The 13,436-nt window shown below is 42.3% G+C and overlaps 2 protein-coding genes across 8 annotated transcripts in view; both read left to right on the top strand.

Annotated features, from left to right (window-relative positions):
* PRDM10 (PR/SET domain 10) overlaps positions 1 to 9,298 on the top strand; it is a 95,754-nt gene extending 86,456 nt beyond the window's left edge. For all 3 annotated transcript variants that reach the window (XM_032426299.1, XM_032426298.1, XM_032426297.1), the window contains 3 exons: positions 2,032 to 2,197; positions 6,152 to 6,255; positions 8,572 to 9,298. In XM_032426299.1, the coding sequence (XP_032282190.1) occupies positions 2,032 to 2,197; positions 6,152 to 6,255; positions 8,572 to 8,772 (471 nt within the window). In that variant the 3' untranslated portion in view covers positions 8,773 to 9,298. The remainder of the gene's footprint in view (positions 1 to 2,031; positions 2,198 to 6,151; positions 6,256 to 8,571) is intronic.
* Positions 9,299 to 13,179: 3,881 nt separating this feature from the next.
* The window catches only part of NFRKB (nuclear factor related to kappaB binding protein), a 41,534-nt gene continuing 41,277 nt past the window's right edge, over positions 13,180 to 13,436 (top strand). For 4 of the 5 annotated variants that reach the window (XM_032426257.1, XM_032426255.1, XM_032426258.1 and 1 more), the window contains exon 1: positions 13,180 to 13,273. The gene's annotated coding sequence lies outside the window, so the exon portion shown is untranslated. The remainder of the gene's footprint in view (positions 13,274 to 13,436) is intronic. The other variant, XM_032426256.1, reaches the window with a different exon arrangement.

Genomic DNA, 13,436 nt, shown 5'->3' with positions numbered 1-13,436 from the left:
TGCTAAGTGAAGTAAGTCTGTCAGAGATAGACAGATACCATATGATTTCACTCATATGTGGAATTTAAGAATCAAAACAAATGAGCAAAGGGAAAAAAAAGAGAGAGGGGCAAACCAAGAAACAGACTCTCTCTCATTTTTTTTTTTTTTTTTAAAGATTTTATTTATTTATTTGAGAGAGAGAGAGCAAGCAGGGGCGGGGCAGAGGGAGAGGGAGAAGCGGACTCCCCGCTGAGCAGGGAGCCTGACACGGGGCTTGATCTCACCACCCTGAGATCACGACCTGAGCCGAAATCAAGAGTCAGACGCTTAACTGACTGAGCCACGCAGGCGCCCCAACTAACTGGAATTTAAGTAAAAACTTTAAAAAATGTATGTTCTATCTTCCTGCTTGACACATATATTTTCATAATAACAAAATTGAAAAGGATATGCTAAGTAACAATTGCTACTAAATAACATGGTTAGTGCCAATTCGAAATTCCTTGCCTTCCTGCCAAGCGTGTGGGCGGCACTGGCAGCTGCTAGGCTGGGGGCGGGAGGAAGGGGAAAGGATTTCTCCCTCCCTGGCTGGCTCTGTGCCCTTCGGACTGCTGTGGAAGTCCATAGGATAAACATGCACTTTCTCTGCCTTCCTGTTTACTGGGGGGCATTGGGGATGGGAGGCTCTGCTGCTTGCCATCTGACGGCCCCTCCCCTCCTTCTAGTGTGAGGTTCAGCAGCTGTGAGGTTTCTGTCACTTCTCCCAGTCCCAGACAGTCACCTCTGTCCACGAGGGGCCCTTCTTTCCCACCCCCACGGGCATCACACTTTTAAGTTTCTCAAAGGAACCCTAGGCTGGAGGGACTCCTCAGAAGATGGTGGCACAGGGACGACCTTCCCCAAGACTGCTCCCTGTTTCTTCTCACCCAGCCTCCAGCCTGCACCTCACAGGGCTTCTGTGTACCCACGTGGACACCCCGACCCACGTGTCTCAGCTTCTTCCACATCCCTGCACAGGTGATCCCACGGCCACCCCCGTGGTCCCCTGTGCCCAAATGCCATTAGAGGAGCCCACATCCAAGAGCTAGGACCCCTGCAAGGTGACGGACTCAGGGAATAGACTTGTGCAGGCCCTGGAAGTGGGTGCAGGGCTGTTGTCATAGGGAATGGGGAACTCTGGTTCCCAAGTGTCACCTAGGAGGGGACACTTACTCCAGGGCCATGGTCTAAGGATGGGTCTTGCCTGGGTCTAAGGATGATGTGGCTATATTGATAAGTTATGGGCTTTCAGAAGAGGGAAAGATTCTGTTTTGCAGGGAATCAAGGATATTTCTATAGAAGTGGTATCTGAATGAGGTCTTGAAGGAGGGGTTTGATTTTGACATGGTAGTTGGGGAACACATTATGATCTGAATACGGTCTCACTGTGAGTAAAGGCACAGAGGTGGGAAACTGGTATTATTTATGGAAAACTGTTTAGGTTACTAATAGGAAATGATGTTTGGGAGAAAAGTTGGGAAAGTAGTTTGGAGCTGGAATATGGAGGGCTTGAATGGCAAACTATGGAGCTTGGGCTCTATCCTGTGGACAGGAGTAAGCCTCTCCATGGATGTCTGCCTGTACACCTGTGTTTATCTCCACTACCTGGGTGGGATTTCCCAGTGTACTCAGTGGAAATTATGATTTCTGGGTTCTACTTCAATTTGTGTTACAGATTCGCTCTGTGACATAGGCAAGTTCTTTAGCTTCTCAGTTTGTTAAATCTTATGTAATGAAGATAATTAGACTTTCATTCATTTGTCTTTCTAATGAGCTCAGTGAAATTAATTTTTTGGATATTCTTGTAGATAATCCTTTGAAAACGAATTAGGATTTTGATAGTTATGATTCCTTTTCATTAATCCTATTATTTAAAATATTATTATTTTAGCAGTGATACTTCCAGTGTTATAATTCATGTTAGCCAGATTTGCTTCCTTCAGTTATTTGTGAGTCTTAACTAAATTGGAAGTGATTAGTTTTCTACTCCCGCCTTGTCTTTCTCTCTAGGTAACTGGGCAGCCCTTGAGCCCTGCCTCCCAGCAGTCCCAGCAAGGGCTCAGCCCCTCGCAGATACAAGGCGGCGCCTCCACCCCGGGCCAGGCTCTCCAGCAGCCGGGCTCCTCTGTGCAACACACCTACCTACCCAACGCTTGGAACTCCTTCCGTGGCTACTGTAAGGCAGGAACAGGGATGGTGCTGTGGCTCACGGGTGGGGAATCTACACTCAAGGGTCATAATTTCATCAGCTTTAGAATAAATTTTCTGGACTAAAGTATCATTGGCCATATTCTACACTTCGTAGTGCATGTCCTTGAATGAGTTTCCTGACCAAATTCAAGGCAGCGTTCTGATCTCAGAGAGCCACCCATTTCAGAGACATCAGGAACACTGCCAGAGAAAGTGTAGGCGGATGGACTAAGTCGCAGAATAGATGAATCTAGGGTAGGTTGATGGTGGTGAGTCATCTCTTCCATCAACGTTTATTGAATACAGTCTTTGTATAGGTGGATGTGCTAGACCCTGGCTATACAAAAAATTAATATTGATTCATATCAGTAACACCACCCAGTAACACCATACAGCCAGCTTTCATTAAGCTCTCACTAGGTGCCAGGAATGATTCTAAACCACATATGTACTACGTTCAGTATTCACAACAACATATAAGTACAATTGCTATTTGCACTTTATAGATAGGGAAACTCAGACACAGAGTAACTTGCCCAAGGAACACAGCTAGTAACTAGAGGATTGGAACTCAGGCAGTCTGGCTTCAGAGTTTACACTCCAAACCACCCCACTCTGTGGCCTCTCCTTATAAGATAGTCTTTGGCTCAAAGAGATCATTATCTAGTAGAGAGAGATATATGAGTAGTTGGCTTTCAAAACCCTGAGATTAGTGCTACAGAAGCAGCAAAGAGCTGGTGCTGGAGGTCCCAATAGTGAACAGATTTGGTGGGGATGGCAGCCTTGGATATGAGCTGGAAAGCATGGGGTCTTTATGACTGAAGATCTGGAATAGAGGAAACGACAGCCCTTGATAGTAGCAACTAGGAGCAGTAGGGGCTGAGAAGTTAGGAAGGCCAGTGTTGGTCTTCCTCCTACTACTGATTTTTTTCCTTGAGTCTGTCTCCATTGTCCTTGGCTGTGTTATGTGGATTTGGTATGGAATCAGGCTCAAACTGTACGTCCTTGTTATTTTTACACTCTGTTCTCTTAAATATTGGTGGTCACAATGAGGGCTGAGTCTTGTTTCTAGTCGGGGAAAGACTCCTACTCACGGTAAATACCAGGAGAACCCTGGTCAGTAGACATTTATACTAAGTTTAACTCCTGTGAAAGAAATGTGGCATGACGCAGATCACCATGGGAATAATAGAAAACCTGAAGAAAAGATTCTGGAATTGAAGTTATTAGGGAAAACATTTAAAATACAAAAAATAGAATAGTATAATGAACGCCTTTGTACCCATTATCCAACTTCAGTTATGAACTCAGGGCCAGTCTTGTCTCATTTGTACCCCCAACATTCTCTTCCAATCCCCCAACTATACAATAATCCATATTATTTCATCCACAAATATTTTTTAAAATATTTTATTTATTTATTTATTTATTTAGAGCATGAGTGGGGCTGGGGGGAGGGGCAGAGAGAGAAGCTCAAGCAGATTCCTCACTGAGCGTGGAGCCCAACGCCGGGCTCCATCTCACAACCCTGAGATCATGACCTGTGATGAAATCAAAAGTCAGACGCTTAACCAACTGAGCCACCCAGGTGCCTACATCCATAAATATATATAGTTTTAAAGATTTATTTATTTATTTGAGGGGGAGGGGCAGGGGGGGAGAGAGAGGATCTCAAGCAGATTCCCTGCTGAGTGTGGAGCCTGAAGTGGGGTTCCATTTCACGACCCTGAGATCATGACCTGAGCCAAAATCAAGACTCCCACGTTCAACTGACTGAGTCACCTAGGTGCCCACATAAATGTTTTTTAAAACACAACCCTAGGGGCGTCTGGGTGGCTCAGTCGTTAAGCGTCTGCCTTCGGCTCAGGTCATGATCCCAGGGTCCTGGGATCGAGCCCTGCATTGGGCTCCCTGCTCCGTGGGAAGCCTGCTTCTCCCTCTCCCACTCTCCCTGCTTGTGTTCCCTCTCCCACTGTGTCTCTCTCTGTCAAATAAATAAAATCTTTAAAAAAAACAAAACAAAACACAACTCTAGTACTGTCATCAAACCTAAAAATAAATGACAGTAATTCTTTGATAACCATCAAATATCCACTGTTCGTATTTCTGTGATTGTCTCATAAATTTTTTTTTAAGATTTTATTAATTTATTTGACAGAGAGAGAGAGCATAAGCAGGGAAGCAGGCAGAGGGAGAGGGAGAAGCAGGCTCGCCGCTGAGCAGAGAGCCCAATGCGGGGCTCGATCCCAGGACCTGGGATCATGACCTGGGCTGAAGGCAGTCACTTAACTGATTGAGCCACCCAGGCGCCCCTCATAAATTTTTTTTATGGTTGGTTTGTTCAAATTGAGTTCCAAATAAGGCTCATGCATTGCAATTGGTTATATATTTTGAAGTTTTTTTTTTAAGATTTTATTTTTTTAAGTAATTGCTACACCCAACGTGGGGCTCAAACCCATGACCCGAAGATCAAGATTCACATGCTCTACCGACCAGGCAGCCTTTGAGGTTTTTTTGTTTTTTGTTTTTTTTTTAAATATGTATTCTCTCTCTTTTAAATTGCAATTTATGTGTTGAAGAAACTGGGTCATTTGTTCTGTAGAATTTCTCACATTTTGAATTTTGCTGTTGTCATCCCTATATTATCATTTAAGATGCTTTCTTCTGTCCCTTTTCTTTCCTGTAGACTGGAGGCTTGATCAAATTCAGGTTCAGTTTTCCTCCCTAAGACACTTCTGGCTGGTGGTGTGTACTTCCATCAGGAGGCACATAATGTTTGGTTGTCTGTCGTTTCCCTTTGCACCACTGTTTCATTAGAGATTGCAGAATTGTCATATTCTGATTCTATCATTCTTTTCTTACTTATCAGCTAGAAAACTTCTTCTTTTTTAAGATTTTATTTTTAAGTGATCTCTGCACCCAGTGTGGGGCTCAAACTCACAACCCCAAGATCAAGAGTCATGCACACCACCGACTGGGCCAGCCAGGTGCCCCTAGAAAACTTCTGTAAAGAAAAAATTTTTACCTTAACTAACAGGTTACTCTGCGGTGCAGTTCGCACAGGAAGGGCAGGATAAATCCTTTAAATATTCAGTTCATCTCTTTTATTTACCAGTTTTCAAAATAATGAGTTCTTTCCTAGTATTATCCAAGGTGACCAATGAGGGGTATGCGTGTGTGTCTTACTATCATTGTATTCTCATGAATTTCAACACAGTAAATATATTTCAAGCCATTGCAGTTGTTACCCTTATTGTTGCTCAGATTATCCCATCATTGGCTAATGAGAGCATCTTCAAATTGGCCCCTGTGTCTTTTCTACATGACCCTGTAGTCTCTTACAGCATCTTGCATGCTGGTATGATCCCAGCTTATTTTATGATCTAGGCTCATCTTACAATGTTTCCTATATCAGCTCTGGAATCAGACAGAAGCTATTATATAAAGACCATCAACTGGATGCTAGGGTGAACTTTGTTTTTAATTTGCTTTAATAACACTGGTGGTGAAATAAAATTCAAGTTAGATTATGTTGTGATTAGTAGGCAATAGTGGGTACATTTATCAGTGACTCAAATCCGAATATAAAAGTTAAAAATATTGAGCTAACAGGTAAACCTTTGTAACTTATTTCAAGGTTTAAAAAAAATTACTGAATATTTGTCTTACGGATATTCAGAAGCCACATTTGGGGGAGATGCATTGATTATTTCTTTTTTTTTTTTTGCATTGATTATTTCTAATATTTGATAACTGTCTGCTAACTTCCTATGATCATTCTTATCAGAGTATCAAGAAATCGTATCATGATAAGATTCTACGGCAAGCAAATCTATGGAAAATGTCTCAATGAAGAATGTGGCCAATGGTTAGGTATTTGTTTCTACAACTTGTATTAAAATCTGAGACCACTGAAGTGTGGCTATTTCCTGTTTTTCAGCATCGGAGATTCAAATGATGACACTTCCCCCAGGTCAGTTTGTGATTACAGACAGTGGTGTGGCCACTCCTGTCACCACTGGCCAAGTAAAGGCAGTTACGCCGGTAAGTGACCTGCTCGGGAGGGCTTTGCTGTCCATCACACTACACCACTCTCCTCTCCCTCTGTTTCCTATTCCTCAGCTTTCCTTATCTGAGTTAGAAGTACCTCCTCTGTATTCCCATAACTCCTTGTGGAGTTATATTATAACCCTTATTATAGTTTATATTAATTACTGGTTTACTGTCAATCTTTTCCCAGCAGACAATGAATTCCTTGAAAGCTGGGTCTTGGTCTTTATCTCTTTATTCTCAGTGCCTTGCACAGGACGCTGGGCTATAGCAAATGGTCAATAAATATCTATGCAGTTAATAACTGTAATGAACCTCCTAGACCCATATACATACAGATTCGTAATTGATCACCTTTTTATGTGCTTTGTGGAAAGTATTCATGACTATTGGTCTTCAACTGGGTTGGAAGAGAATAATAGAATGAATCTGTTATGGAGCTCTTTTAAGCTATTTTAAACATTCAATCTCCCCCACTCGTCCCACCCCTGGGAAAAACATTGTCATGAATTATCTTGTTATATTTAGATTAGGCAGGTCAATGTTGATTTTATCTGCTACCTCTGGTTTTATCATCACTGGTTTGTTCTGGCCTGCCTCTAAGTAATTAGAAAACAGTATGTAAATTTAAATTAAGAAACATACTCATGAGTGGCTAGGGATATTGGGAGGTTCCCAGGGGAAGACTCTTTCCCAAGAGGTCTCAAAGAGTAGCAGGGTAGTCTGGTGGCCTCAAAACCTGATTTTTTGGGACGCCTGGGTGGCTCAGTCGGTTAAGCATCTGCCTTCAGCTCAGGTCATGATCCCAGGGTTCTGGGATCGAGTCCCACATCAGGCTCCTTACTTAGCAGGGAGCCTGCTTTTCCCTCTGCCTGCCGCTCCCTCTGCTGTGCTCTCTCTCTCTCTGACAAATAAATTAAAAAAAAAAAAAAAAAAAACCCAAAAATGAAAACCTGATTTTTTTCCCCCAAAGCATACCGAGAGGTTACCCATTTCTTAGCACACAAACTCACATTAACTAGACTTAGGAGAGATGTGTAAATCCAGAGTAACACTATGGTCAGTGAAGACAATAACTAATGTACAATGGAATAGTCTCATTGGCATAATCAGTGAGATTTTTACTCCCTGTGAGACCCATTGACTCTTTACCTTTTTTTTGGCCAGGAACTCATTTGAGAACCTGATTATAGCCAAGGATGTTCCCCTCCTCCTGCCATAATACACACACACACACACACACACACACACACACACACACGTGCACACACACACAAATTTAATGTACATTTTCCAGGGTTCATAGAATCTCTAAAGCCTATCTGTGGACCACCTAGTAGTCCATGGACCCTAGGCTGAGAGCCAGCCTCCTCCTGCTAGAGAAAGACTCACATGGGAAACGAAATCATAATCAGAGATTGATGAGTGTGGACTCTTGAGCACATGGCCCTAGAGAAATCAAATGGGTATTTGCCTATGGCTTCTTTTCTGGACAGTGCTTGGAAAGGCCACTCACTGCCTGGGTTTTCCTCTGTTACTTCTTTTTTCTTAGCCTATATAGCAGACCGATCACCCTGCCAAGGGACACGTTCTTTCTTTAAAAACGTTAACTTAAGGAGATAGCTAGCTCCATGTCTGTGAAGTTTTCATGATCAAAGGAAAAATAATGACAATGCATGTTTTCATAAAGCTAAATTGATTCAATGTAAGGGATTTTATTCTAAGATTGTATTCTTCTTATACTTTTGAGTGTTAAAATTTCTCTCATTTGACATTTCTCTCAATTTCTCTTAAAAATGACTTGACTTGGCAAAATAAAATTTGGGAATACTTATTATTACTTTTAATTTGCTGGCCTATGAAATTCTGAAATCTAAGAACCACTGATCTTGACTCCCTGTCTTGGGAGCCATTATGTCTCTTTAAGGAAACTTTAAATATCTCTTCTGTGATCTATTTTGTATTACTCTTAAATATTAATAGACAGCAATCTTATTTTATGACTATCTAAATTCTTAGGAGCAGTATAATAGCCCACGTTTCCTTTGCCACATAGGTCACTATTGTAATGCAAATTTCTGTACTCGAAGCTCTTCACTATATCATTTGGTGGAACACCTAAGGCGGTCCCTTAAATTACCTTGGTAGTCTATTACTCTGACTGATTCATCCCCTCTAAAGTACTCACATAAGTGCCTATTTTGATGTCACCTTGTAACATTTCCTTTCATATTCCTTCTTTCTCTCTCGACCAAGAACCTCCCCCACTCCTTTAGACTTCAGATTTCTAAAGATCTTTTTTTATTCTAGGGTCATTATGTGTTATCAGAAAGTCAACCAGAATTGGAGGAAAAGCAAGCTTCTGCTCTCTCCACGGGAGTCCAGGTTCAGCCAGCTACACACAGTGACTTGGACCCCCAGACCACCAGCCAACAGCAGCCCACACAGTACATCATTACAACCACCACCAACGGGAATGGGAGCAGCGAAGTGCATATCACTAAACCTTAACTTCTACCCTTGAGCTTGAATCCAGCAGTCACATCATGTCTTTTCTCATCCATAAGTTTGAAAGCTTCCAACACTTGGAACTCTTTTTTTAAGATTTATCATTCACTCAAGAATTTGGAAACCACAGTTTTGACACTCTACACACACTGGGGCTCCTTTTATAAAGGTCATCTTTACCAAATTGACTCTTCAAACCCTAGGAGCTTCTGCCATGGAATGGAGATCTTTCAGGGGAAAGTAGATTTCAAGGTGGAGAAACTTCGCCTTACTCTTGAGTTGGTTTTTTAACACATTGATAGGCCTTACTTTTCCTTTGTGGAAATACTAAGTGGTGTATCACGTTTGTACCAAAGGTGGAGAAAGGATGTGCCAAGTCCATGGCCACTGGACTTCTTCATTCCAAGCCATGGCACTGAAGAAGAAGGGCATTTTATTCAGTCAGAACTGCTTCATCTTTCGAGTTTGCATTTTCAGTAATTTAACAAGGGGAGCCTATTGAATATGAAAATAAAGATGATGAAACAGAGGTTTGACAGTGATGTTCTGAAGGAAAAACCATCTTCTAGATTTTTCTTCTTGCTGATTTAAAACAACCACAACAACAGCTTGCCTCTTTGGGGAGACTGTTGTTGGGCTTACTATTGGTAGTGCTTTGCACAGGTGTTTGCACAGGTGCTGGCCTTCAGCCACTGAGGCCAGAACCTCCCGTTCGGATTCATTTTATTTACTTTATTACTCCACAACGGTAGACTCCCTGTGAGAGAAAAGGTTTGTTTGATGTCAGCAGAATTTAAACTCCTACATTAAAGCTTTGCCTCCCATTCTCTGGTTGTGGTGTGTTAAGAAGGAGGCGTTCGAGATCTTGGTACAAAGAAAAATTACTAAGATAATTACCTATCGATAAAGTGAAAAGCACTGAAACCTTGTCCTGCCTTGCAGGATCCATTTACCATTCATTGGTACAGGATAAATTCCTTGTTCTTATCAGGTGTACATTCGGCTGTCACATCATGCAGTGTATTTTAGTACTTCTCATGCTGTCTTAAAATGAACATTCTTTAAGGTTGGATGGAAAGGTGGCCCTTCTTATTTTTTTTAATACTTTTAACTTATGCATATTGTAACTCACCTGGACCTTTTGGAAAGATGACCAACTTCACACTTAGGAGAAAAATAAGAATGTGGGGACCATTTATATGTCAAGGTAATTATAAGGGATATTAAAGAAATCCAATCTTTATGCATCTTACACTGTCGTTTGGGAGGAAAAAAAATCTGCCTCAGCGATAGTTTTTCTTATATGTGTTCTTGTTTGCTGTCTTATTGGCTATGAATTCAATGGGGAAAAACATTTCCCTCCTTTTTCCTGTGCATTCCAATTGTACACATAAACCATTACAGAAATCAGTGTGTATTTTAACAACTTTTTGTGACATACTAACACATTTTTAGAGTAATTATCCTATGATGGAACTTATCACTCCTGAACAGAAACACCTAAGTTCAATTTCAAATGAAGTTAACTAATCTTTTTTATTTACATTTCTGGGTAAAAACTGGTTCTATAAACTAAAAAAGTAGAGTAGCTTCTTTATGGTAAAGACATCTTTTTGAAAAACGATTCTGTTGAAATAACTTTACTAATATGTAGATTTTGCACTTTATTTTTGAGACCTCATTTATTTAGTTATCCCTGAAAATCTGGGCACTAAGAGAACTTGAGAAAGTTACTTGGTAAATGTGTAGAAACTAGGGATGGACTCTATCTTTGGTAACAAAGATGTAATGTTGATGTTTTCAATAGAAAATATTGACCCTGAGTCACAAAACAGAGACTCTGGGTTCCAAAGTCCCACAGTATAATGATTGTAAATATCCTAGTGTCCAGTCTAGAAAGACTTGCTAGGTGAAGAATATTAGACTTTGCTAAAGGTCCAGTTAAATTTTTACACCTTAAATTTGGCCCTATTGGGTCCTTTTTAATTTGAACCAGCAAAGTAACTCCCCTTCCCTCAGGAATAACTTATTGATTAAAAGAGAAAACTATCACTGAACAGAATGTTCATTTTATGCCAGTTATTTCAAGTTGTAAAATACACAGAAGAAAATAGTTTGGAAGGACTCTGTTTCTTTCCCACCTGAGTTTTTTCTTTTTCTCTTTTTGTACTTACGTGGAATAAGCAAAGGATCTAAAACTAATTTGTATATTATCAGCCAGAGCTGGTTGCGGGTGCAGTCAAGCCAGACAACACTTCTTTAAGATCAGGTATGCTGCATGTCCATTCCTAGTTAATAGATTTTCAAAAGGACTTGGATTTGAAGAGATGGTGGATTATAAGCCATCTGAAGACCAATATGGAAAAAAAAAAGTATGTAGCCAATGTTTATATTGTGGCCTCTCTTAGGACATATTGGCACTCTAGACTTCAATCAGCGCAGTGTGAAAATTTTGGAGTAGGTTACATACAGATTTTACATTTTTATTCTTTGATTTGTGCTGCATAAATCACATTTCATCATGTAAAATTCCTATTATTCTGGAAAAACCTATTGTTTTGATCTTCTTGAATTGTTTTCTGATTTGGAATTATCCTTTCAAAAAACTCTCAAGATATCTAGGGCTAAAAAGCACTTCATGAGATGCTAAAGCTGACCCACAGGTTGAAAATATTGACCCTGTCCTGTTATTTAAATGTGAACATTTATTGTACATTCAGTGAGTTATAGTGTTAATAGTCTTGTGCTACTCAGCAGGTGTAAAAATTAATAAATATTTTTTTTTAATAAACATCTTCCTTGTTTGTATGTGTGAAGCTACAAGAACTACTGAGATTGTTAATTTTTTTAAAAAAAGATTTTTATTTTATTTATTTTAGAGAGAGAGAACGCACCTGGGTGAGCTGGGAGGAGGGAGGGCCAGAGGGAAAGAATCTCAAGCTGACTCCCCTCTGAGCCAGGAGCCGTAGTGGGGCTTTATCTCACAATCCTGAGATCTGACCTGACCCGAAATCAAGAGTCATCACTTAACCAATTGAGCCGCCCAGGTGCCCCAATTTTTTTTTTTTTAATATTACAATTTATAATGTTTTGACTCTTTGGTTCACGCTGGTCTGGTCAGAGACACAATATAAGGAAACTTAGGGTTGATAACTATGGAATGGTGTGCCTCGGCCCTTTTAGTTGGTGGTTTCTAATTCAAGAACCTCCCAATGGTCTAACAGGCAGGAACTAAGGGCAGGTGGGCAGCCAGCAGGGGAGCAAAAATGGGCTTTCTTTGGAAATCACTGTTTTCCAACAAGGGAGGAGCATTAGTTTGGCCTGTCAGCTTCCCCAACACATTTCCATCCAGTGGAGAGACCTGAGGATGGTCTCTGCAGGGCTGGTGGGAGAAGTTGTGGATTAAGTAGTCTGAAGCTGTTCTAAAGAAGACTCAGTGAAAAGGGGACCTAGATTCTTTTTTTTTTTCTTAAAGATTTATTTATTTATTTGAGAGAGAGAGAGAGAGAGAGAGAGAGAGAACACGAGAGGAGGGAGGGTCAGGGAGCATCAGACTCCCGGCTGAGCAGGGAGCCCCATGCAGGACTTAACCCAAGGACTCAGGGATCATGACCTGAGCAGAAGGCAGACTTAACCGACTGAGCCACCCAGGCACCAGGGATCTAGATTCTTCTTTTTTTAAGATTTTACCTAACCACTTGAGAGAGAGAGAGAGAGAGAGAGAGAAAGCACGAGCTGGGGGAATGGCAGAGAAAGAGGGAGAAGCAGACTCCCCTCTAAACAGGGAGCCCGACATGGGGCTTGATCCCAGGACCTCGAGATCATGACCTGAGCAGAAGGCAGACAGCCACCGACTGAGCCACCCAGGTGCCCTGGGACCTAGATTCTTAACAGAGGAATGTTATCGAGTTTAATTTTAAATGTATTTCTTCGACGTGTGTATACTTTCTTTCCCAACGTCAGGGGCCCAGGGACAGGAGGAAGATATGGGGATACGCAGGGGCACAGGCTCCGGGTCTGTGTTTTCCTCCCTGAAACTCAAGAAACTGCAGTTTCCTCAGCTGTAAAATGGGAATAGTGCATAAGAGCATACAGTACTAGATAGGGGCTAGAAAGTGCTTAGCATAGTGCCTGGTACAGGGTATGCTCTCTGCAAACGTTTGCTAATAAAATTGCATTCACTCATTCATGGGCCTCAGTTCGCGGCTAGGTAAAGACTACAGACATTCTTCCGAAGAAGCTTCTATACAGGTGAGACCAACAGGCCCAAGCCGCGTGCAAACTGCCACCCAAACCCAGCAGCGCGGGCTCGCACCGCCCCAGGCCCCGCCCCGCTCGGCCCCGCCCCTCGGCACCCTCCAGGCCCCGCCCCGCGCAACCCCGCCCCTTCCGCCGCCCGAGCCCGGAGCGTGCACGCACCGAGACGTCTTGCGGGAGCGAGCGCGTCTGAGAGCCCGCGGGCCGAGAAGCGCTGCGGTTTGGGAGACCCGCGCCAGCGACTCAGGTGAGGGCGGGCCCAGGACAGCGAAAGGGTTAAAGTGTAGCCGGGGAGCGGAGGGAGGGAGCGGCTGGGTCTCCGAGGGTCGCTGCTCCTGTGGGCCTGGGGCAGGGGAGCGGGCGTGTTGGGAGCCGGGCGGCCGGGTGGGTGGGGGTTAGGGTTAGGCACG

The sequence above is a fragment of the Phoca vitulina genome, unplaced genomic scaffold (genome assembly GCF_004348235.1).
Source record: "Phoca vitulina isolate PV1807 unplaced genomic scaffold, GSC_HSeal_1.0 scaffold34, whole genome shotgun sequence".
Lineage (NCBI taxonomy): Eukaryota > Metazoa > Chordata > Mammalia > Carnivora > Phocidae > Phoca > Phoca vitulina.
Note: the sequence above shows the minus strand (reverse complement) of the source record. Positions and strands in the feature narration are given on the sequence as shown.